Here is a 23,117-nt window from a genome sequence, read left to right as displayed (position 1 = left end):
GAAGATTAGCGGTAGAGAATTTGTTTGGACGTATACAAACCCCACCGCCTAGCATATTCTCAATTCTTTTCTTAACTTGACTATCCTCAAAAAACTCCCACTTCTAAACAGAAATCAAACCCCAAAAGCCTATCGAAGCCGGATACCTCGAGCACACTGACAATTAAGTCTACGTCTTCAAAGGAGATCGTATGATTTGCATCAGAGTCATTCCTGGCACAATTATAGACAAGATCATCTGGGGATCAAAGCCATTCGCAACCGCTTATAAAGCCCTAGCCGAAGCCGGCTTTACCAAAATCGACGCAATTCTCCCAGTACCAGCGTACAGCGGGCAGATCTGGGTTTTCAGTGGAACTCAATATGCCCGGCTCAATGGTACCGAAGACACCATTGTATTTGGTCCTGCACCCATCGCAGAGCATTGGCCATCGCTCGTTCAGGCGGGTTTCCCTACCGTCAATGCTGTTTTCCCCACCCCGGGAGAATCAAATCACGCATATGTCTTCCACGAGGATAGATTCGCACGCATCACTTTAACCCCGGGCACAAATGATGATAAGGTCTACTTTGGTCCTGCTCCTCTTGCCAATCATTGGCCGGTCCTTGTCAATGCAAAGATCACTTCTGTTGATGCTGTGATTCCCACTCCAGGCTTTCCTAGTGATGGATACTTTTTTAGTGGTGAGCAGTTTATGCGTCTTACTGTCACACCCAATGAGACCCAGAACAAGGTTGTGTTTGGGCCTGCTCCGATCCAGAAGCATTGGCCTTGTCTCAAAGATCTGTGATCGCGTGTCACATGAAGGGACATGTTTGCTGGGCTAGAATCCAGAGAGAGAATTACGGATTATAGTATACTGCCAAAAGAGGGAAAGAGTAGTGTCATGAGGAGATGGTCTTGGGTCGTCGGCGGTTATTACAAGTAGAGAATCACAATGAAAGATGGAACTTGATCCCTGCAATCATCCAAGCCTCTAATTTACTTGGAGTCACCGATCATATTAGTCATTCGAAGTGTTGCATGACATGATGAGCCAAAACTGAGAGGTGCACATCTAGAGCTACCAAGATGATTCATGTAAATGGATGCGATATATAGGAAGTTTTGAAGATGAAACAAGGTAAATGAATGAATTTAAAGATCACCGTCAAAAAGCATATTCACCAAGTTTAAAGAGGATGGACTCCTTCCAAGGTTTGTGGGGTATCAAAGCACCCAGCATTACTACTATTACAATTCAATATCATCTGACCCATTCCCTAAGATGTAGGTATTTCTCAATGTTTATCGGCGATATAAATAACATCACCTAGAGATCATTCTATAATCTCTTTATTGAACCAAGCAAAGTTTGAAAATTAGAGTAATTACTGGTCAACCGTCTCGTGGTGCGCATGATGTGAAGTCTCCTTATCATGATCTGGCCCTGCTTCAATCTCAGCTTGAGTTTGAAGTACTTGCTCTTCGGCAGGGGCATCGATATGAGCATTGAACTCCTTTGATGGATTGACCAGGAACAATGTAGCTGCAGAGGTGCCTCAGGTTAGCAAACTGATAAGAATGACTGTCGAGAGTTGTCTTGAGTGACGATTACGTACCGATTGCTGCCACGAAAACAAAACAAGCAGCCGTGATCCAGGCATTGCGAAACGCGATACTGTATGCCTCTTTTAACGCCGCGAGCCCCGCCATAGCTATAGCTGGAGTGACACCTGGGACAGATTCGACCGCAGTGGCACTTCCTGATGAAAGAGCACCGATGAGTGCAGGTAAAGAAGCCTGTGGAAATCCCAAGGGCAATACGGCTTCCGCAATTTTCGGGGCCAGATTCTTCGAAAGGGAGTTATGGATAATTGCATTGTTGATTGCAAGTCCAATAGAGGCTCCGAAGGATCTGATAGAAGTCATTAGGCCGGATGTGATGGAGATTAACTCAGGTGGTGTATCCAATTGAGCGGCCACCATAACAATAGGTAGAATCATTCCAAGTCCGAGACCGGCGAATACGGGGTAACCCCAGAGGACTGTGAGATTGGTATGAGGGGTTATAGTTGCCATGAGGATATTAAAAATGACCAGACTTGAGACACCGAGGAAAAGAGGGCTTCGGACGACTTTTCTAGTGGACGACCACAACCCCGCCACTGGGGCGAAAGCGACGGACGCAAAAAAGAGGATGGTGAAATGAAGAGCAACAGTCCAAAGTGAGCCCCCAGTGAGTAGACCGGTCTCGTACGGGTAGTAGTTGTTGCAAGTAAAGAAAGAAAGGCCCTCCGCAAAGGCGATTCCGAGAGAAATTGGAAAGTTCCGGCGTTTAAAGAGGCCATGATGAAGCATCCCGTCGCTCTTCCAGCGCCATTCGTAGAGGACGAAAGCAATAAGGAGCACCACACCAATGATAAAAGGTGCAAGGATGTGAGCATCGGACCAGGTATATGGATTTTGAGACCACGCGAGACCAACACAAAATAAGGTCAGTCCGGGCGAGAACGTGCCAATACCAATCCAGTCAAGTCGCCGCAGTTTCTCACGAGTACTCAGAGCTATTTGAGCCTCTCGAGGAGGAGGATTGTAACAACAGACGCAGAGTACCGAAGACGCCATGAAAATTCCGGCGACAACGTACCAGTAAACTCTGTAATTCTCAAGGTTGTTGTAGCGGAGCAGTGCGCCACCCATGAGCAGGCCAGCCACGGCTCCCAGTCCCGCGGTCAGGTTCACTGTGGCCTGTGCGGTGGGTCGATGTTTTCGTGGTAAAACCTCCGAGACAACGGCGAAGAGTAGAGATTGACTACCGAAAGACATACCCAAGACGCAGAATCCGCCAATCACCATAGCCATAGACGTTGCTCGTCCGATGATAAGAGCGCCGGCGAACCCACAGAGCATCAGGAGAACGAGAAACCATTTTCGACCCCAATAGTCAGCAGCCTGGCTTACTGGTGGAGTCAAAACAGTAGTGAATATAGTAAGAATTGAGCTGGGCCAGACGCTCAAACCGCTTTCATTGAATAGCTCAGTAATGGGCTGAGCTAGAAAGCCGGCGCCGACGACAGCAATCAGTTGGGCTAAATAAACGAAGTTGATCGCCTGAAGACTGATTAATATATTATCCAATGGTTAAAAGCCAAGAAAAGGACATGATATCCGTACCGTGACAACCAGGATTGTTTTGAGGCCAATGTGGACTTCCTCGTGAAAGGTTGAAGATCGAACGGAAGCCATGTTGTTGAGGGTCCAAAATAAAAAAGGCGAAGATCTGCGTTCCTGCAGAAGACATGTGGATCCAGGGCTCTTTCTATACCCATGAGATGTACTATCATCATGTACATCGGCTCCCCACACAATTTAAGTTTAGGAATACGCGGGGTACACTCGGCATATCCCCCCTCATTCTCGAAACTCGCCGGTCTTGGACCTCGCCACCATTTCTTTCACCCACTCACAGCTGCAGTATCGTCCTTGGAAGTACCGAAAACCTATCCGAAATGATTCAGGGTAGTTCAGGGAATTCCGAAGACGGGCTCGACCAGTTCTATTATCTCCCGGCATCCAGCCACAATCTGAATGACCTCACGTGTAGGATTGTGCAGCTTTTGAACGAACGAGCATCTAGAACGTCATCACTTACAGCGTTCCGTCTTACTATAGCTATAGCTTCCCTATACACAAAGTAAAACCTCGCGCCACACATAGACTGCCAAAGGCTGCATGTCTTGACACATTCCGTGTGCAGTAGAATCACCGGGGAAAATTTGATCAAATACAATATACAGAGGTTCCGGCTATCAGAGCTCGAAACCAGAGTCAAAAAGGATTGAAGCCGGGTCTTTGATTAGATCAACAAGACAGGTACTTCTCGGAGATACCTCCTACGTGCAAGAAAATTTTGTCGGGAGATCCGAGCCGAAATGATCAAATCTAACATTGATTTTCTTTGCTTTATGCTTGCATCAGAGAAAATATTTTGCCCTGCGAATAGCTGACATATGCAACCTTGGAATTTGCTTAGGCTCACAGATGTCGAGGGCACTCTGGCCTTGAACGGTCTACATTCGCGATACTAAAATCATGTTATGCTAAGTTCTAGGTCAATAGGGCGGATGTTTCTATTCAGATTTCGGGAATTTGTATCCTATATGGCGGGGAAGCTTGGGTGGGGTAGTTCGGGAGATGATCAGGGTCCGACCATGACCCTGCGTTCAAGGACGAAGGGATATCGGAGGGAATTTTGACAGCCACGAGATGCAGATCAGATGATTTCTATGAACGTATAGCATAGTATGCAACTCCTGAGACAATAGATATGACTCTGGCTCTCTGTATACCCAAATACCGACGATGGTGCCGACTCGGATTTTCCGCTAAGCTCCTTTTGGCCAGTACCATGGTAACTGTTGCTCACGAGATAAAAGTTAGTTTTTATACGAGGACAATGTCTCCCCCACATTCCGAAATCAAGGAGCTTTGGGCCCAAACCATGGTTCTTTATGGGCACCTTTGAGTATCCCTCTAGACAGAGAGGCCGATCATGGCTGAATAAGGTGAAAATTATGTTGCAGAAGCAGCGAAGTTATTACTAATATTAATTTAGCGTATAGCAATACTATATGAAATTCCAAAAGGAAGACTCTATCGTCTATTTTATTCAGTCTCCTCTCTCAAAATAGCTCCAGGGTTTGCACAAATCTCCTTCAAGATCCCCCCCAGCCACTTGTAGTCATCCAGCTCCAAATAGATCTGTCCACTCAGTCGGATCCACAACGCCGAATCATACACAAAGATACCAAGAGACGCAGAATGATCCGTCACAAGCTTTTCATGCAGACAGGCTGCAAATCTCGTCGCTTGCAAAGTACTTAAAACAGGCCATTGCGCTGTTTCTTTTGTGCCTTCCCCTGCTTCCGAAGTATTAATAACGATTGGAAGACGCACATTGGCAAATGCACAGTCCCGAGCTCGGCAAGGTCTCTCTCCGTCCGATGCAGGCTCTCCTAGAACATCCGTTCCGAGGATTTGGGCGACAAGGTTTCCTCCTTTGAAGGCGATCTCGCGAATATATTTGAAAATAGCATCTTCGCCTCCAGGGACATGGGATCGGAATTGCAGCGCGGCTGGGACGGTCAAATACGGAGTATCGTCGGTGATTGCAGTATTCTGAAACATCAATTCGAATGATGATTTGGAAGCAGGATGAGTTGGATAGTCATGCTCCAGCTCTTTCGAAATAAGGACGTGAGACGTAGGGATTGTTGTGCGAATAAGGTTTTGATTGCGGCGAGGGACATGGAATACGGAGCATCCTCTGGGATTGTAGAGCCATCTAGACCAGGTTGTTAGGACTTCCATGTTGCATCAGTCAGACTTCAGGGGTTGGTGTTCTTACTTGTGAGTGATGCTCACGAAGAAATCAGGTTTGATTTTGCCAAGGTCGATAGGAATTTGGCCAACACCATGTGCACCATCGATGCAGCTGAGAACTCCATGGTCGCGACAAACTTCAGTCAATTTTTCAAATGGGAACCTGACACCAGGATTACTGGAAATAGTGTCAAAGATGGCGATTCGAACGTTGAAACCCTCTTCTTTAGCTTGCTGCACTGTCTGCTCGAACTTCGCAACAATATCCTCGTGGCTCATTGGGAGCACGCATTCTATCTTCCGAGCTTTCAACTGGGTAGTCTCCATGACAGATTGGATCGTCTTTTCACAAGCTGCGAAGATAGTAGAGAAGTAGATGATCATGTCCTGCGGACCGAAGGAAAGATTTCGAAGGACCGTGTTGATAGCAACGGTTGCACTTTTCACGTAAACAATCTCGTTTGTTGGAACATTAAGGTATGTGGCCATTGCCTTTCGAGATGTATCCAATAATTCAGGGTATAGGTAGCGAATGAACTTGTCCGGTCCAACTTCGACTTTGTCTTGGAGCTTGCGGTGCTCGGCTCGAACTACGGCAGGGAATGCGCCATATGCTCCTATTTGGATGTTAGTGGTGCGAGAGTAGAAGATTAATCAATGAAAGCTGACCATGGTTGAAGTTTTTCCATTCCTTATCCAAAAGGAAATGGTCGAGCATTGAGTGCCCTAAGGCTTGAGGCTGTTCAATCGACATGTTATGAAGAATAAAGGAAGAACAGAATATTACGATTGAGAAATGAACGCTTGGGAAACGTTATCTATAAGAATGGGCCAATCAGCCAGGTGGACCCCGGCCTCGTGATTGACTCATCCGAAGGGCGTGGATTTTTTGTGCGGATAAATAATTGACCGCAGCTTGGACCCTCAATTATCCAGGTGTATCCGTTCTAGATCATCTAGCATGGGAGTTATAGCTTTTGAACTTTCAAGGTGGGAAGTTGGGAAATGTGCTTTAATGGTTCACTAGTTGTCAACTTCAAGGCATTGAGGCAAAACCTTGTTGCCGCTATAAGCTCACTATAGCAAAGGTTAGCTAAAGCGGCGTTGATGATAGCTGATTTCCAGTACTGGTATCGTCGATCACCTTCTCAGCTAAGCAATGTGCAATTGCTACCCTATGCGAAATAGGCATTGCTACATAAAGTCCACACTTAAATAGACTGATATCCAAAATCGTATGATGCCTTCTAATCGAAAAACATACTCTAGTCAATCGAAGCATGGAATTAACCTGCCCTTACTATCGAGACGCTGCAGCTTCATGATTCCCACTCGCTACTCCCTTTCCATTCGCAAGATCATCCGGATTCAATCCAGCTTCCGCAACGACGCGATCTACCTTCCGTTGTTCGGTAAACTTCCGACAGTCCTCACGACCCTTTTCAATATCCACGAACCCGATTGCAATCATGGCACCCGTACAGACAGCAAACAGGAAAGGGAAGCCCATCCAATTGTTGCGGGTATCGTTGATGATGGCTTGAATAACATTCGGACCAATGATTGAAGACTTTGAATGAATTGACGTTAGTAGAGAAGAGATTTAACTGACGGTTCGCCACTTACTGCTCGATTGGTGATTCCGAACAACGCGAAAAACATATTATCATAACCACGAGGCATGAGCTCGCTGATCATTGTTTGAGCATACTGTGATAGTCAGCGATTAGTCAAGTTCGCGGATATGGGGGAGGCAATAAGGAACATACAGCATAATACGGCGCTTGAAACAGTCCGAATATGACATTGTAGAAGTAAAACTCCCACTAAGTTCAATTAGTATTGGTCAATTTGCTTGATCGAGATGACGTACCCTATGATGGTACCCGATTCGGCTGGTCCACAGCCCCAGCATTCCCCAGAATGGAATAAAGACACTGAAGAAATTGGTGATCATGAACATGGTCTTGGTTTTAAGCTTGAAGTATCGCTGTATATACCAGAATCCAAATGTTGAAGTAATAGAACAAACAGCCTGAGTAATACCGAGGTATGTGATTTGCAAGAAGGAAAACGAGACGTAGTCGTTCTGGATGATCGAGACCAAAGTTCCTAAAATTTATGAGCAGAGGAACCAACCATAGCAGGGAACATACCGGTCGTATTGAGCCCGTCTGCCAGCAAGAAATACGCCACAAAGTACAGAAAGGTCTGAGGGAGAGCCCTGATCTCTCTCATTGCGAGCCAGATTTGTTTGAACCCAATGGTAGCGTAGTTTGAGCCCTTGGGGACTTTAGGACCGGGTCGCTTCTGCTGAAACAAAAACCACCATATCCCGAGAATCACCCAATCTGTTCAAACGGTCAGACTCGAACTCGGTAAGCTGAAGGTCACCTTACATGAATTGGTCAGACAAAGTGCCAAGTTATTCGCGTACTGATTATTCTGCATCGGGAGTAAAACGCTCAAGTTCAGCACCAATGTGAGCAAATAGCCAATGTTGCTATGCGCAGTCGAGATATTGCTGCATACAATTTGTTAGTAACTTGGAATCAAATTGTTCAGATGACTTACCTAATATGATTCCTTTCCAAAGACTCGATCGCATCGTATTCCTGCTGATCAATCTTGCCTTCTCCAAGCTCATCTCGAGCCTTTCGGACATGGGGCATGTACCGCGCGAGTCGGGGAAAAACAGCAGCATAAAAGACCAAGGTTGCGCCATAGGCGATATATGCAACAACGTACATGCCCATGGCAGCGGGCCATTGACTAGGCTGTCGGATAGCAAGCATGCCGTACTGTAGTGCCCAGGCGACGACTGTCAGAACTAGAAGAAGCCATCGTCCGAAAGAGCCGTAATCTGCAGCACTTCCTAGCCAGACAAATATAACTGTCATGAAAGCAAAACAGAGACCATTAGCAATCAGGATCACCGAGGATGTAGATCGCGTGCCACCCGCCCAGGGCACCACGCAGGCAGATGAATCGGTGCAGGGCTGAGGCGGGTTGGTGTCTGGTATGAATCCCGCGTTTGTCAAGGCCCACTGAAATCTATCAGGTCAGCTTCATTTGTACTGCGCTTATATTTATGCAGAGATAGCATACAAGGCTTGGCTGTAGGAGCCTGGACCGACGCCATTATCACCTGATTTGTGCAATATCAGTCAGCTTCAGGCCTTTTACTTTATGTTGATCTCCAAGATTGAAGCATACCGTTATAATAGAGATAATAAGACCAGAGCTCTTTTCGAGTAGTAGTAGGTTGGTCATAGGCGTCTTCGTCGACGCCAAACAACCGCTCATATTCCTGCTGCGTGTCACGAGGCTGCGTAACTACCACTTCATCGACAGTGGCATCTTTGAATACTTGCCCTCCAACTGCTTCGTGAGTTGTTGAGCTCGCCATGGTTCCTGGGTGAGAACCTCTGCGTAAACCTCGGAATAAATGGAGGAAGAGAGTTTCGGACACAGAACCCCCTTGATCTACCCCGCATCTTTATGGGATAGGATACTTCTACTACCATGGCACTTTCCCCACTTATCTTAGCTTATCTCGATGTGACTGTAGGATGTTGCATCGTCTCTACTGTGTCTACGCAGATTAGTAGTGGCTACGTATTCTTGAACCTCCAACGTAACGTCGCGATCACTACAGAATACTTAATATTAGAACGTAAACAATAACATTGGAAACTAAACATCGTCAATCTTCATTTTGACCCTGAGCGCTAATTACCGCCATAGTGGAGCCGGTAAATCGGGCGGTTTCCACTTATCGATTTCATCCCCGCTTCGCCCGCGACCGTTGACTATTCACCATCACCTCAAGCCTCGGCATTATGGGCTCAACAGACCTCCAGAAGCAGGTCGGCCAGGTATGAGGAACTCAAGATGCCCATCTAGGCGCGCAGCTAATTGATAATAATAGTTATTTGCGGTCGGCTTTCACGGCCACACTCCTAGCCCGGAGATCAAAACACTGATTCATGAGTATCACGTTGGAGGCATCGTTGTCTTCTCACGAAATTTCCAAGATGCCGCCCAGCTGCAGGTAAATAGCAGCCTCCAAAGTGCCATCATATCCTTCGTACTAAATAATTTCTCGTAAGGCTTTGACTTTGGCCTTGCAAAACGAAGCAAAGTTGGCTGGTCATACGCGGCCTTTGCTCATTGGAATTGACCAAGAAAATGGCCTGGTCACTAGGATCTCCCCCCCAATCGCTACTCAGGTCCCTGGACCGATGGCCCTTGGTGCCACTGGCGACCCAGGGATGGCTTACCAGGCAGGCAAGGTCACAGGCGAGACCCTGGAGTTCTTTGGTATCAACATGAATTATGCACCAGTTTGCGACATCAACTCAGAGCCCTTGAATCCAGTGATCGGAGTCCGCAGCCCTGGTGACGATCCAGAGTTTGTCGGCAAATTCGCTAGTGCTGCAGCGCGGGGCCTTCGGGAGCACAATGTCGTTCCTAGTGTGAAGCATTTCCCCGGCCATGGCGATACCGCTACCGATTCACACTATGGGTTGCCAGTTATCCCGAAATCTCGCGACGAACTAGAGCGGTGTGAATTGATTCCATTTCGCAGAGCAGTTGCGGAAGGCATTGAGACTGTGATGACTGCCCACATATCCCTACCAGAAATCGATGACAAGCTTCCAGCAACATTGTCACCCAATGCACTCGGAATATTGCGAAAGGATATGGCTTACGACGGAATGATTATTACCGACTGTCTTGAAATGGATGGAATCCGAGCTACTGTCGGCACCGAGCAAGGTTCGGTTCTTGCAATTAAAGCCGGAAGCGATAGCATTATGTTGTGCCACACTTTTGAGGTGCAGGTAGCGTCTATCAAGAAAGTCTGTGAAGCAGTCCAGTCTGGAACAATTGAATCATCCCGCTTGGAAGATGCATGCCGTCATGTTGCCCATGTGAAAGACAAGTTCTTGAACTGGGACACTGCTTTGCGCCAAAATCATCTTACCGGACTTGATGCGCTCAACAACAGGACTGCCCCATTTTCCAAAGAGGCCTATGAAAAATCAGTCACTCTTGTTCGCGATGCCAGCAAAACTCTGCCTTTGAAGAGCACTGGCCAAATTGTGCTTCTTTTCCCTGGGAGTAAAATACCCGTCGGAGGTGCTGTGGATGGCGAGGGAATGGGCCGGCAAGGATCATATACAGTTTCCCCATACCTCAATGCGCTTCGATGTCACAACCCCTCTGTTACGGAAATCAAGTACAAGGACACGGGGCTCTCCGATGAAGAGTGGAATGTTGTTAAGGCAGCTGATGCTGTCATTTTTGTCTCCATAAATGGAACAGAAGCACCATATCAAGACGCACTCGGTCGTGAGCTTCCACGACAAGTTCGATCGCTGGTTGCTATTGCCGCTTGCAGTCCATATGACTTCCTGGAGGTTCCTGAAGTTCAGACATACATTACGACTTATGAACCAACTATCGAGGCTTTCACTGTCGCTGCAGGTATTATCTTTGGCCAGATGACACCAAGGGGATCTCTTCCCATCGCCCATGGTTCTTCAAAAAGCAGTGTGCATGTGACAACCTTCGATGCCGGGAAAGATCTGGATGAAGTGGTATCTGCATGGAGCGAAATCTTTCCAACCTACAGATTACCCATGGATAGTTTAAAGGCCTTGATTGTTCGGGAGAATGCGCATCACTTTGTTGTCCGGCTCGGCTCAGATTTAGCGGGATTCTGCCTTGCCTATCTCAATGCCTTCGGTCCGCCATCGACTGTGCATATAGCAGTTCTCGGAGTAGCTCCAAAGTACCAAGGCCAAGGAATCGGTACGGCCCTGTTAATGGAGGCTCGTTCATACTTCAGAATGAAGTTTGGAATCCAAAACATAAAGCTTGGTAGCTCGTTCCCTCGCTTTTGGCCCGGTATTCCTCGTGAACTTTCTGAATCAGTACAAAGTTTCTTCACTCACCGTGGTTTCCGACTCAGCCCGCCTGGGAATAGATCAGTGGATCTATACCAGGACATTCGAAACTTCCAGTCCCCCGAGAAGTATGTTCAGCGTGCACAGGATCGAGGCTTCCGCTTCGCCCCTCTACAATCCGAAGACTATGAGGCGTGTTTAGTTGGACAGAAGAAGAACTTTTCCGACAAAGCTGTACGTACATATAAGCCGTCACTTGATGAGCATGATCTAACTTTCTCTCCAGGGGTGGGTTGAAGCATACGTATGGTTACATCCAAGCAAATTTCCATCTTGCGTGATGACTGCCTTCGATTCTGAGGACCGGCAAGTTGGGTGGACATTGATGTTACCTCCATGTCCTGAGATGAATCAAAGCTGGGCATTTCCACAAATTTGCGGTCCAAATACTGGGCTGATCGGCTGTGTCGGTGTTGATGCCGATCACCGGGCATCCGGTATTGGTCTCGCGCTTGTCTGTCATGCTGTTGAGAATATGAAGCAGCGAGGGATTGAAGGGGTCTTTGTGGACTGGGTAGCTCTCGATGGATGGTATGAGCAGGTTGGCTTCAAGACTTGGAGAAGTTACCGACCCGGGGAGATTTGAGATGACTGCTTCAATATTTTTTAAACATCATCCTCGATTCGGACATATCTCAAAGACAAGGAGCGTATTCTTTAGATAATTTAACATGCTATACAGATAAACTTCCATAGTCTCACAGGCAGATCCCTCAATTCACTAAGTTCTGCTGTGCACAACAATGGCAATGAAACTTATACCGATCCCATCAATGCTTATCAGAATTCTCCATGGCATCAATCCTTGCCCGAGAATTCTTGAAACTCTCATTTCTCTCCGCATCCGTACGTCCACTGTCAGGAATATAAGCTCCCTTCTGCACAGCACCTCTCTTTTCGATCTCATCAACCCATTTCTTCAAAGCAGGGAACTCCGCAAGATCAATCTCAAGCGCACCAGGTCCACTACGAACCCAGGAGAAATTCGCAATATCCGCAATGGTATACTTATCACCAGCCAAATAGCGACTCTCCTGCAACCGGGACTCGAGAACGGCGTACAGACGCTTTGTCTCGTCTATATACCGCTTGATTCCGTAGTCGGAACGCGCGCCGGCAAAGAGACGGAAGTGGTTTGCTTGGCCTGAATTTCATCAATTATGTTTCCATGTATATATCACGCGCAAAGCGCACATACCTTGCATAGGTCCAAGTCCGCCCATCTGGAACATCAGCCAGGATAGCTGCTCGATGTATTCGGGTGTTCCAGGCGCGTAGCTGATCTTCCGATCGGTATCATACTTGTCAACTAGGTAGAGCATGACCGAGCCGCTTTCAAAGACGCGCTGTGATTTATCGGTAATGGCAGGGATTCGGCCATTGGGATTAATCTTCAGGAACCAGCTGTCGTCATATTAGAAGTAGCCTTATTCAAGGGATGTTCTCAACATACTCCTCTTTTTGAATGTTGGTGCTGATATCAATTGGCACGGTCTTGTATGATAGGCCCAGCTCTTCGAGAGTGATGGAAGCTTTGATGCCGTTTGGCGTGGGCCAGCTATACAGGGTAATGTCGGACATGGCAGTGGATGTTGAGAATGCACGAAAGGTCGATGAGAGTTGAGAGAGACGTGTCGTAGCTTTAAACGAGCTGGATCCTGTGCGGGGTAACATCATGATGAGATAATTGGAGCTGTGAAAGAATTTATAACTGGTTCTGGAGCTTAAATGTGTAGGTACCATGTTCTTAACGCCGTTGTTCCCCCGAGCTTCCAGCTCATTTGTCAGCATTCTTCGATGGCGTCATTTCCCTACAGCTAGCTCTGACAAACTTTTTAGAATATTCCGAAGCTTGCATCGTCAGATTACTGATGGAAACTTCCTGTACACATTTCCAATGCTTTCATGGAGAATCACAAACTCATTTGGTTGCGTGGAGTTGGTACTGAGCCCGATTGTATATATTCTGCCACTCTTCACCGTGTTCGAAAGTGCTTGTGAATAGCTTCGTCTACGGCGGCCAGAAAGTCAGCCAAGCATCTTTCCATGTATCACACTTAATACTTCGAAGGACATCTGACTAGATCTTTGGATTCAGTAGGTTAATATCTATCTAAATGGACTTTTAGGACTTGCAACAAACAAACCCGGGGGCCGCGCCTCGGCGCCATACGGCTGCTTTCAAGGGGGTCTGCCGGGTGCCCTGAGCGATGTTTTCCGGTTATTGACACTAAACAACGCAGGCTCTGGCGGCTACCCACGTTGGCCCATCATATGGCAAGTGGGACGGTTCAGCCAAGTATCACGCGGTGTCAAGTTTGAGTAGAATACTCGGAATGGTCATTATAAGTTGACATTTTTAATTCTAATCAGGATGGGGTTCCTTTTGCACCTTTTGGGGCTCCATTTTTTTGGGGTTCCAAGGTATGTAGCTATGCAATTCTCGTTCATGGGCCTTTTCCAACCTTGCCTTTTGCTTATATTGTTAGTGCAGATGGCAAAGTTCTGGGAATTTAACAACAGAAGCGCCATCTCCTTTAGCTTACCCCTACCCTCGAGTGGATATGTATGTGTCCACGGGTCTTTCTATCTCTCAAGTAGGGAAAACTGCATCGAACAACCCTCCAAGATTCATTACAATATCAATTTAGCATCTCTAGTATGACTGATGGCAATTTCCTGTTCGTCAATTGTCTCGTTTGTCATGTGACCACTTGACTTTTCCCCCGATGCAACTCCCTTTTCCTTCAGACTGTTTAATCTTCGGTTCCAAACGATTATGGCTGCATTCAGTATCCTACATGGATGATCCCCACATGGTTTACGGCCACGAGGTTCTCCATGCTGTAACCCCCGGGATGAATCCACCCGCTCGAGCCTCGCCGAGATTCCCCGCGTGCTTCGCCGGATGCAGATGACACAGCAAAATCAGACCACTTTCTTGTGTGGCCTCACCCTTTTGCCATCCCTGCGCTCGGGACTGCTTGGCTGCTTGGGGCAAAAAAAAATCTTTCTCGTGGACATTGTGCTTGGCAGTGGGATACATGGAGTGATGGGAACAAGCTCTATTCGGCAAGCCAGGGTACAACCCGGAAGCCGAGCCGTGTCGGCTTTGGTGGTCAACATGACTATACGGACAGATGTCGCTGTTAATTTCTGTACCATGCATGGGCTAGACTCGCGGCTTTCGTTCGGGAGGGAAAGCATGTCCCGAGAGGGGGGGTCGGAGGCAGGGGCTAAGTGGATCTGGGCGGCCAGGGATCTTGTTCGTTAGCGTCGGGCACAGACTACCGTCGATTGGTAGCTTAAAGTATCTCCAGATAAATTACTATGGCATCTGGGGCCGACTCTTAATCTGGGGTTGGGATTGGTGTTGGGGTAGGTGACAGTGTCTAACCCCAGATTACCCCCACTCGCTCGTGGAGGATGCAACCCGATCTCGGTCAAAACTCCCTTGATTGTCACGAGAGAACGAATTTCGCCGGATGCAATCTTCTTCTCGAACCCGTGGAACTGGAATACAGGCATGAAGAAGCATCCCAGTCGATCTATTTCAAGCCACCAAAGTCAGCCCGTATGAACCTTGACGGCAGGGATCAGCCTCATTAGGCCGGACATAGTATGGTCATTTTACGTTCGGCCGCCGAGTCAGCCACAGTGCATCAAGGGGCCTCAATCAACGAATCACGAGCTCCCAAGGCTCTTGGCCATGAGCAAATTCCCAGCAAAAGATAGGAAAAGAAAAATTGTGACCTGGTTCTGTTCCGGATGAGGGCCGCACTCCAATGGACGACGACTGTGGCGTTGAGCCTCCACTAACATTTCATGCACTATTCCTTTGCGCCCCATGCAGCATGGTTTCGGCGATATCCCGAGTCTGGCGGTCATGGTCTGTCCCGTAGTGACTGACCCGATTGGAAACAACACATCGTCTTGAACAAAAGAAAACCGTTGATCGAGTTGATCTTTTCAATGTTCAGCAAGGGAAACTGGGGTGATCTTAGGAAGCATGGATAGTATCTAGAATGAAAGGAATCAGCAAATTCCCCGGAGTAGTGTTCATCAACCACAACTCTCGGAAGGCAGCCATCCGCATCTTCTGAGAACAGAGCAGCGCATCCCGCTAAGTTTGAGTTTGACTTCTTGTCTCTCCCTAGCCGGGCAACGTGCAAAATGCTCAAGCACCCACGCGGAAGTGGGCCAAGAGCTGTATTGCTTGACTGATTGGGTGATAACAATCCAAAAGACCGGAAGTATACAAGGCCTGTCCATGATTCGTGCCCAGACTCCCCGCTTCTGCCATCTTTGGGCATTTCCCCATGGGCAAGTGGACCCCTTCCCCACCATAGAAATCCTACATAGTAGCATTTGAAGTATGGAAAAAGCTATCTCTGCTCTAGGTCTAGCTGTAATAGATTGAAACAGGAGCTCCTATCGCCCAATAAGCGTGTGCTGACCTTGCCAACCGGCCTGAAATGGGGAAAGGAATATTCCTGCATAAACCATAAAAGCCGGCAATTCCCCTTCAGATTTACTTATTCCTTTGTCTATCTCGCACCATCTTGTGTGTTCCAGGCACTCAGTCGTCTTGTACGCCCTACTTCTTACTTTTTTTCTACTTTCTTCCTCTACCCTGTCACCCCTCCCGTGACTCCTCGACACTTAACCATCACCTTCGTCCCTCCATCTCATGATGAAGGACGACACTGTCGAGATCGAACATTCTCAGGGGTAAGTAATAGCATTCGTTGAGACTTGCAGATTACTAAGTATCGGTAGCATCGGCCGTGACCACAGCGATGCTGAAAAGGGTCATCTTGAGGATGTGAATCTGCACAACAATATCTCCGCGAGGTTCGTTAACGTGTTGCTCACACATCTAGATCTTAACCCCCTCCAAACATCAACTAACCCCAAAGAAAAATAGGATTAAGAACCCGCTTGCCCATCTTACTGAAGCCGAAGTCATTCGGGATGTTGACGGATTCATGCGTCAATATGATGTTAATCCCACCTACGGTGATGCCCTGAGACGTGGAGCTCTTGTTGCACGAGATCCTACCGCCTATGAATCTGTCCCACATATCGAAGAGTCCGAAATTGCTGCTCTTGATGATGAGGTGCTCCACAAATGGCGCCAGCCTGTAGCCCTTTACTTCACCATCATTCTCTGCTCCATCGGTGCAGCGGTTCAAGGCTGGGATCAGACTGGCTCAAATGGAGCCAACCTATCCTTTCCCCAGGCTTTTGGAATCCCGGAAGATGAAAGTGTCAAGAACCAATGGCTTGTCGGACTGATCAATGCCGCTCCTTACATCGCCAGTGCTGGCCTAGGATGTTGGCTATCCGATCCGGTCAATCGTATCCTTGGTCGCCGTTGGACAATCTTCATTTCTGCCATTTTTTGCATCATTGCCCCGATTGGATCTGCCTTGACCCAGAATTGGCCTCAACTCTTCATCACTCGTCTACTACTTGGAATTGGAATGGGTCTGAAGGCCTCCACCATCCCCATCTTCTGCGCTGAGAACACTCCTGCCGTCATTCGAGGTGGTCTGGTGATGTGCTGGCAGTTGTGGACGGCATTTGGCATCTTCCTCGGTTTTTGCGCAAATCTGGCCATGAAGGATACCGGTGATAAGTCGTGGCGTTTACAACTGGGATCTGCCTTTATCCCTGCTGTTCCTTTGCTCGTCGGTGTATTTTTCTGTCCTGAGTCTCCCCGCTGGTATATTCGACGGGGTGAGATGAACAAGGCCCTCAGTTCTCTCTTGCGCCTTCGTAACACTCAACTGCAGGCTTGTCGCGACCTGTACTACATTCACTCCCAGATTCAGATTGAGCAGAGCCTCATTGGTGATAGCAACTATCTCACTCGATTTGTGGAACTTTTCACCATCCCACGAGTCCGACGTGCTACTCTCGCCTCTTTCACCGTGATGATTGCTCAACAGATGTGCGGAAGTAAGACATACCCCCTCCGTCAAAAATACCAAATTTGCTAATCAGCTCTCAGTCAACATCATTGCGTTCTATAGTTCGACCGTCTTCAAAAATGCTGGCGCAAGTGATACTGCAGCATTGTTCGCATCGTGGGGATTTGGATTGGTCAACTTCCTTTTCGCATTTCCAGCAATCTGGACAATTGACACCTGGGGTCGACGCGCATTGCTCCTGTTCACTTTCCCACAGATGGCTTGGACATTGCTTGCGGCCGGCTTCTGCTTCTACGTTCCAGGTAACGGAGGCGCCCACCTTGGCAGTATCGCTCTCTTCATTTTCTTGTTCGCCGCTTTCTACTCCCCTGGAGAGGGTCCAGTACCATTCACGTACTCTGCAGAGGTATTTCCGCTGTCACACCGTGGTAAGTCCTCGAAACAGTTCTTTCTCAAATCAAACTCCAAGCTAATTTTCGCACAGAGGTCGGTATGTCCTGGGCTGTAGCAACCTGCCTGGGATGGGCAGCCGTGCTCTCAATTACATTCCCCCGTATGTTGGTGGCAATGACAGCAACCGGGGCATTTGGCTTCTACGCGTGAGTATTCCCAAGCTGTGCAGTTATTACGATAACATCTAACATTCCTTTTTCTAGTGGCCTTAATATTACTGCATTGGTCATGATTTTCCTTTGGGTCCCCGAGACTAAGCAACGAACCCTCGAAGAATTGGACTACATCTTTGCAGTCCCGACTCGGGTCCACATGCACTATCAGGTCTTCAAGGCCCTGCCTTGGTGGATTCAGCGTTACATCTTCCGCAGGGATGTACAGCTTGAGCCTCTCTACAAGTTTGACGATTTGCCTGGTCACAGCGAGGGTATCAGCGAGAAGGTCGTAGCTGATGTCGATACAAAGAAGGGTTATGGTGTAGAAGCTGATGCTTAGGGATTGATTGATTAGTTTTACTGATGATTTCGATGAGACTGAAACATGCGCATTGGCTTGATGAGAATATGTTAACTTGACGGAATGGAATATGTGAATTATGTGAAACTTGCAAGATACTTTAATCAATACAAAAAAATTGACAAACTTCAATTATTTATCCACTATTGTATCCTGTCTGCCTCATTCTGGTTTTTGTTAGTATTGAGAAGACCATTAGTCGTCTCAACAAGCGTCAGTTCAGTTCCTTTCATGAAATGATATAGCCTGAACTGTCTAGTGTACAGCACTGAATTTAATTTAGTCGCTTTCTTGCTGCGTACGCTTTCGTGATCGACAGAGATCTGCTCGGTGGAACATGGCCTATCAGTGGTCCTCAACAGTCCGATCCCCTCCAAGGCTCTTTGAGACAGGCCACTTTCCTACTCTCGCGATATCTACAAAGCTGATAGCTCAATTAATTGCGAAGGTGTTTGCGCGAACCATGGCGATGCGCACTCACTCAACATATCGAAGTTGGAAGCTGTCTATGCTGTTGGTGGCAATGATACCTCTGAGAATGGATCCGACTACCACTTTAATATCGGCAAATTCCGCGCTAGATACTCACAGGTCCAGGCATAGTCGACCGCGACCAGCCCGTACTACTTTACCAGTGTAGTTTGGACTATGCCGCGTATAGCTTCGTCATCAACTTCATGTCAAGCTTCTCGGCGAAGCCGGCCGGTCATCTCGTATGTCACACTGTCTTCTGTACTAGGATACATCAAGCGCTACTTGGACGATTCCACCTCAATAAAGAATTTGGTGTAAATGTCTCCCTTGTTATTTTCGTCTGGAACAAAGGACAAGAGCACATTCCTAACAATCAATATCGTCGCCCCTCCACTGCACCTTACAGTCGTACTGGACGTCGGCTTCGGATACTTCGCATACCCAGATACTCTGGAAGTTGTAGGAAATACTGGTTCGGTGAACTATTTTCCTGGTGTTGAAGTTCCTAATCTCACTGGTGACGTGTCAAACGCTTGAAAAATTGTTTGAAGGCGACAAGTTTGCGTGCTTCGCTCTCAATATTTTGCAACCAGGCATTCCAGACTTCCTCAAAAGGTCGCTGGCAGATTTTAGCAATGCGACCTCATTCTTGGATACTTATCTTTTTCCAATTTTAGGGAAATCGGAGTGTTCGGAGCTTGGACAAAATGATCAGAGTCTTTTGAATGACTCCTCTGGTCATACCTCAAACGAACGGGACCGGACACAGATTACTAGGGGCGATGCCCTTCCATTTTTGGAGGTCCCAACACCAGTGGAGTCTAGGGGGGTTAGTATAAGAGGGTATAACACATAATGAGGATAGCTAGACAGATATAGTACCTGCTAACTAGTTGATTCAACATTGCAGCAGTCTATTACCCGTGGACATTGATTGCCCTCAAGGCCTGTATTGTTCTTATCCAGATTTATTATTCCGCATTCCTCCCGGGAATGTCATCAGTCTCGTGTTATCGCGGTCGCCACTGGCACATACATCCGTGGACATCGGCATTATCCGACCAACTTCAATCATGTGATTGCGCAACAAAGGTTGGTTAATTCCCACAGTTTCTCGTGAATATAGTCATGATTGTTTCTCGCGACAGAGGAAATTTATAGAAAAATGCATGGGTCAAGTCTGGCTATTTACTGATCTCCGTTCCAAGTCGATCGAGCGGGCCCTGGGGCAACGCGGCTGATCCATGGTAAGGGAACAGCTGATGTGGGTACAGTGCAAGATGACGAGGACAAACCCTCTCAAGATAGAAGTGAAGTTGAAGTTGTGTCAGATGGTACAATATCAGAATCCAATAGCAAAAATAAAGCCAGATGGAGGTCATGCAGCATACAGTCATAGGGCTTGCACAAGTCACGCTCTTGACGACTAATAAGGTGTATCACGTGGGAGTTCGAGATGTTTTGGTCCACTTCCGCCCCTCACTCTCTCTCTTCTGCCTGAGAGCATTCCGCTGCGTAACTTGCTTTCTCTTGATCCCCATGGGCGACCTGGCGGCTTTTCAAGCTTCTTGAACAAATTTTTAGATATCCCAGAGGAAAAGGGCCTTTTCTGCGGTCATCGCCAGCTCCTCATTTTTCCTGCGTCCCCACAAAAGCTGCCCTCGCCCAGCCTCCGTATACCAGCAGCAACGGTGGGGTTCGGACCCAGTGGGCTGCTGGGTGCTCCGATAACAATCTAAAATACACTACCCTGACCGCCTCTTCTGAAGCTCCTTCACTCCATCGCGGGACTCCAAAAAAGGCAAAAAAAACACAAATTTTACTGAGTGTGTTCCCCGCCGTCGAATTTGAACTTTCCTGTCGGTTCCTGCCCGGGGAATCAACGTTCTACGTGTTGACGGAGAAGTTCCATTTCCCCTATTGACGTCTGCCTTGAATTCACTTTCCCCTCTGCCCCTCTGAAGCGCCGCCATGCCCTGCTTTAAAGGTCTCGCAGTGAGCATTCATACTCCGGATGGCCCGATCTCCGAATACTCCATCCAGCGACACTCGCGCGCCTCTCGCATAGGTTGCTTCATTCCGGTTCCTCCGCCGAAGGTCCCTGACTCCAAAAATGGCAAACCCGAGCAATCAACGTTCGCGATCTCTATCACTCTCCTTAATCCTGGCCAAGATGTCCCCTACTCTACCCCTAAACCGACGCCGGATTGCCCATCTCCGAAGCCAAAGGTTGTTGGTGGTCTACCGGGCCAAACAACCGAGTCCGGCTCGGTCGCGCCATATCAGGCCTTGACGAATGGGGCAAATGAGACCGTGGCAGCATATATCTACTTCGATGGTAGACAGAAGGAAGAAGTGGCCACATTGCTGCGGAGGGGTGAGGAGACATGGGTGAACTCGCGATGGGTGAGCGTGCCAGATTCTGAGGGTGGCGGCATCGCTGAACGCGAGTTCTTGTTCCGTGAGGTCGGTCTGGAGCGCTGGCTCAATGGGTTGGACCTAGAGGGCAAGGATGCGGCTGCCAAAATTGAGCGCCGTAGACAGAAGATGGAGAAACGTCGGGCGAAGCGCCTGGAGGAAGGTCAAACTGCTATGGAGATGGAGGCGAATACCTCACTCAAGCAGAAGAATATCATGCGCTATGGAAGCGACGCCAAGGCGCCGTTGGAGAATGTGTCCGACGATGATCTCTCGGATTCCGACGACGACGATGACCCGATCCCGGAGACAACTGGTCAGATCAAGGTTGCTTTGTTCCGTGTTCTGGCCTCTGGAGAAATCAAGCGCGGTGAATATTCCCCGCAATTTGATGCCCATGATGACGATGAGGAAGGAGGCCAGGAAAGTGGGAATGGAGCCGATATTGATCACACCACCAGTTTCGCAAAGCCCAAGACTCTCGATCCGAAAAGCATTAGTACCCAAACGGTTACTGGTATTGATCCGACTGACAAGCCTTATGCCACCTTTACCTTCATGTACCGTGGAGAACGTACGCCAACGACCCCACCTGTCTCTTAGATTGGAACGCTAATCATTTATGAAACATATAGGGCAATTGCAGAAGATGGGTATCCTGAAGGATCCCAAGGCGCCAGAAACCCCGGCAGCGAAGCGCAAGTCATTACAAGCGGACTTTTCTAGTATTGGTCCTTTGAAGCCTGGTGGAACCGTTGGATTCCTCAATTTCCGGGACCAAGATACCGCACAGAAGGGCAAGAAGGGGGAGGATGAGATGGACAGTGACGACGACGACACCGACAACCCGATCCTGAGCAAGGCCGACGATGAGGAGACAAAGGATGACGACCGATTCTTGTCTCCTGATGATATCAAGCGCCAGGGCGAGCTGGAGGAAGGTGTCCGCAAGATTCGGGTACGTGAATACCTAATGTTTTTTTTGTCCATGATCTAACAAAGCCACAGTTGAAACGCCAGCACTCTGCCGAGCCGTTTAGCGGGAGTGGCGATAACAATTCTACTGACACCCCGGCTTCTGGAGCTACACCCCCGGCCACTGAGCGCGCCATCACCCCGCCAAAGACTATTTCAGATGCTACTGCTGGTCCCTCTGAGCCACCTCAGCTCCAGGTTGAGCCACCTGCCGGATTCCTGGGCAGTCCTCTGAAAAAGCAACGAGCGAGTGTCTCTACGGCCGACGAGAATGCTCTGCGGCGTCGCATCGCCGAGTCCTCTGGTCGGATCAATGAAGTCCTTGGCGCTGGCACGAACGATAGCTTCTCTGCCAGTGTAGGGTCATTTGGTAATAAAAACACGACCACAGAGTCGACCAATCCCTCGAATGAGGATGAGGAGCTATAAGGCTTGGCATGCCAGCGCTTGTTTTGCTAGAGCTCCGGAATGGAGCTTGGATATGATAGAGTCTTGGAGCCACACGAAGGCATTCGCGGGCAATTGCCCACTTCTTTTCTACCTTTTTACGCCGTCATGTCCAAATCAACTACAGGAAGCATTCGGAAAGGGGATACATTAGCTGTGCCGCTTATAGGCGGCTTGTTTATAAATTCGTAGGGAGGTGTCAAAAATCATATGCACGTTCCACCAGATTCAAGTTTAGACTCCATTTAGATTCAAGTTTAGACTCCATTTAGATTCAAGTTTAGACTCCATTTAGAACGTAGCGACCTTAGAACTTTCCCACAATGCTTGTAAGGGGCTTTCAACGCCTCCGACTCGCGGTGCCTTACAGAAACAACATTCGGATTCGGCCCGCTCGCGTTCTCCACCAAGTGAATCAGCCCGGTGCGCTCTCTGTTCTTCGACACTGACGTTGACATAGAGTACCCCAACCTCCATAGCTACAATGGCTCTCGCACGCTCATCCGATCCCTTAGTCTGGATTGATTGTGAAGTAAGTACCTCGTGTAATCTGCCAAA

General features: G+C 48.1%; 8 protein-coding genes across 8 annotated transcripts; 4 read left to right on the top strand and 4 right to left on the bottom strand.

The window, feature by feature from the left end:
- Positions 1–191: 191 nt before the first annotated feature.
- Positions 192–791, top strand: N7503_009061 (Hemopexin-like domain-containing protein; the record flags this gene model as incomplete). The annotated part of the gene is made up of 1 exon (XM_057068608.1): positions 192–791. The coding sequence occupies one exon, from the start codon at positions 192–194 to the stop codon at positions 789–791; it is 600 nt and encodes a 199-aa protein (XP_056919463.1).
- A 580-nt stretch (positions 792–1,371) lies between these two features.
- On the bottom strand, positions 1,372–3,229 carry N7503_009060 (trichothecene efflux pump; the record flags this gene model as incomplete). The annotated part of the gene is made up of 3 exons (XM_057068607.1): positions 1,372–1,529; positions 1,603–3,094; positions 3,158–3,229. 3 exons carry the CDS (start codon positions 3,227–3,229, stop codon positions 1,372–1,374), a joined length of 1,722 nt encoding a protein of 573 aa, XP_056919462.1.
- Positions 3,230–4,648: 1,419 nt separating this feature from the next.
- N7503_009059 (uncharacterized protein) lies at positions 4,649–6,125 on the bottom strand (the record flags this gene model as incomplete). Its single annotated transcript, XM_057068606.1, has 3 exons — positions 6,035–6,125; positions 5,391–5,982; positions 4,649–5,327 (listed from the first exon to the last, which is right to left on the bottom strand). Exons 1-3 carry the CDS (start codon positions 6,117–6,119, stop codon positions 4,649–4,651), a joined length of 1,356 nt encoding a protein of 451 aa, XP_056919461.1. The 5' UTR covers positions 6,120–6,125.
- A 540-nt stretch (positions 6,126–6,665) lies between these two features.
- Positions 6,666–8,774, bottom strand: N7503_009058 (uncharacterized protein; the record flags this gene model as incomplete). The annotated part of the gene is made up of 9 exons (XM_057068605.1): positions 6,666–6,935; positions 6,992–7,075; positions 7,135–7,191; positions 7,239–7,477; positions 7,522–7,716; positions 7,765–7,889; positions 7,940–8,419; positions 8,474–8,513; positions 8,582–8,774. The coding sequence occupies 9 exons, from the start codon at positions 8,772–8,774 to the stop codon at positions 6,666–6,668; spliced, it is 1,683 nt and encodes a 560-aa protein (XP_056919460.1).
- Positions 8,775–9,207: 433 nt separating this feature from the next.
- Positions 9,208–11,926, top strand: N7503_009057 (uncharacterized protein; the record flags this gene model as incomplete). The annotated part of the gene is made up of 4 exons (XM_057068604.1): positions 9,208–9,243; positions 9,297–9,419; positions 9,478–11,514; positions 11,567–11,926. 4 exons carry the CDS (start codon positions 9,208–9,210, stop codon positions 11,924–11,926), a joined length of 2,556 nt encoding a protein of 851 aa, XP_056919459.1.
- A 184-nt stretch (positions 11,927–12,110) lies between these two features.
- On the bottom strand, positions 12,111–13,017 carry N7503_009056 (glutathione S-transferase family protein; the record flags this gene model as incomplete). The annotated part of the gene is made up of 3 exons (XM_057068603.1): positions 12,111–12,484; positions 12,539–12,744; positions 12,794–13,017. 3 exons carry the CDS (start codon positions 13,015–13,017, stop codon positions 12,111–12,113), a joined length of 804 nt encoding a protein of 267 aa, XP_056919458.1.
- Positions 13,018–16,030: 3,013 nt separating this feature from the next.
- Positions 16,031–18,224, top strand: N7503_009055 (sugar porter family MFS transporter; the record flags this gene model as incomplete). The annotated part of the gene is made up of 6 exons (XM_057068602.1): positions 16,031–16,071; positions 16,120–16,194; positions 16,268–17,304; positions 17,357–17,704; positions 17,761–17,875; positions 17,933–18,224. The coding sequence occupies 6 exons, from the start codon at positions 16,031–16,033 to the stop codon at positions 18,222–18,224; spliced, it is 1,908 nt and encodes a 635-aa protein (XP_056919457.1).
- Positions 18,225–20,690: 2,466 nt separating this feature from the next.
- On the top strand, positions 20,691–22,541 carry N7503_009054 (uncharacterized protein; the record flags this gene model as incomplete). Its single annotated transcript, XM_057068601.1, has 3 exons — positions 20,691–21,711; positions 21,773–22,095; positions 22,146–22,541. 3 exons carry the CDS (start codon positions 20,691–20,693, stop codon positions 22,539–22,541), a joined length of 1,740 nt encoding a protein of 579 aa, XP_056919456.1.
- Positions 22,542–23,117: the final 576 nt, after the last annotated feature.

This window comes from Penicillium pulvis (assembly GCF_028828015.1).
Source record: "Penicillium pulvis strain IBT 33274 chromosome Unknown contig_7_segment1_segment0, whole genome shotgun sequence".
Classification (NCBI taxonomy): Eukaryota; Fungi; Ascomycota; class Eurotiomycetes; order Eurotiales; family Aspergillaceae; genus Penicillium; species Penicillium pulvis.
The sequence above is the reverse complement of the archived record's forward strand: the minus strand, read 5'-3'. Positions and strand labels throughout refer to the sequence as shown.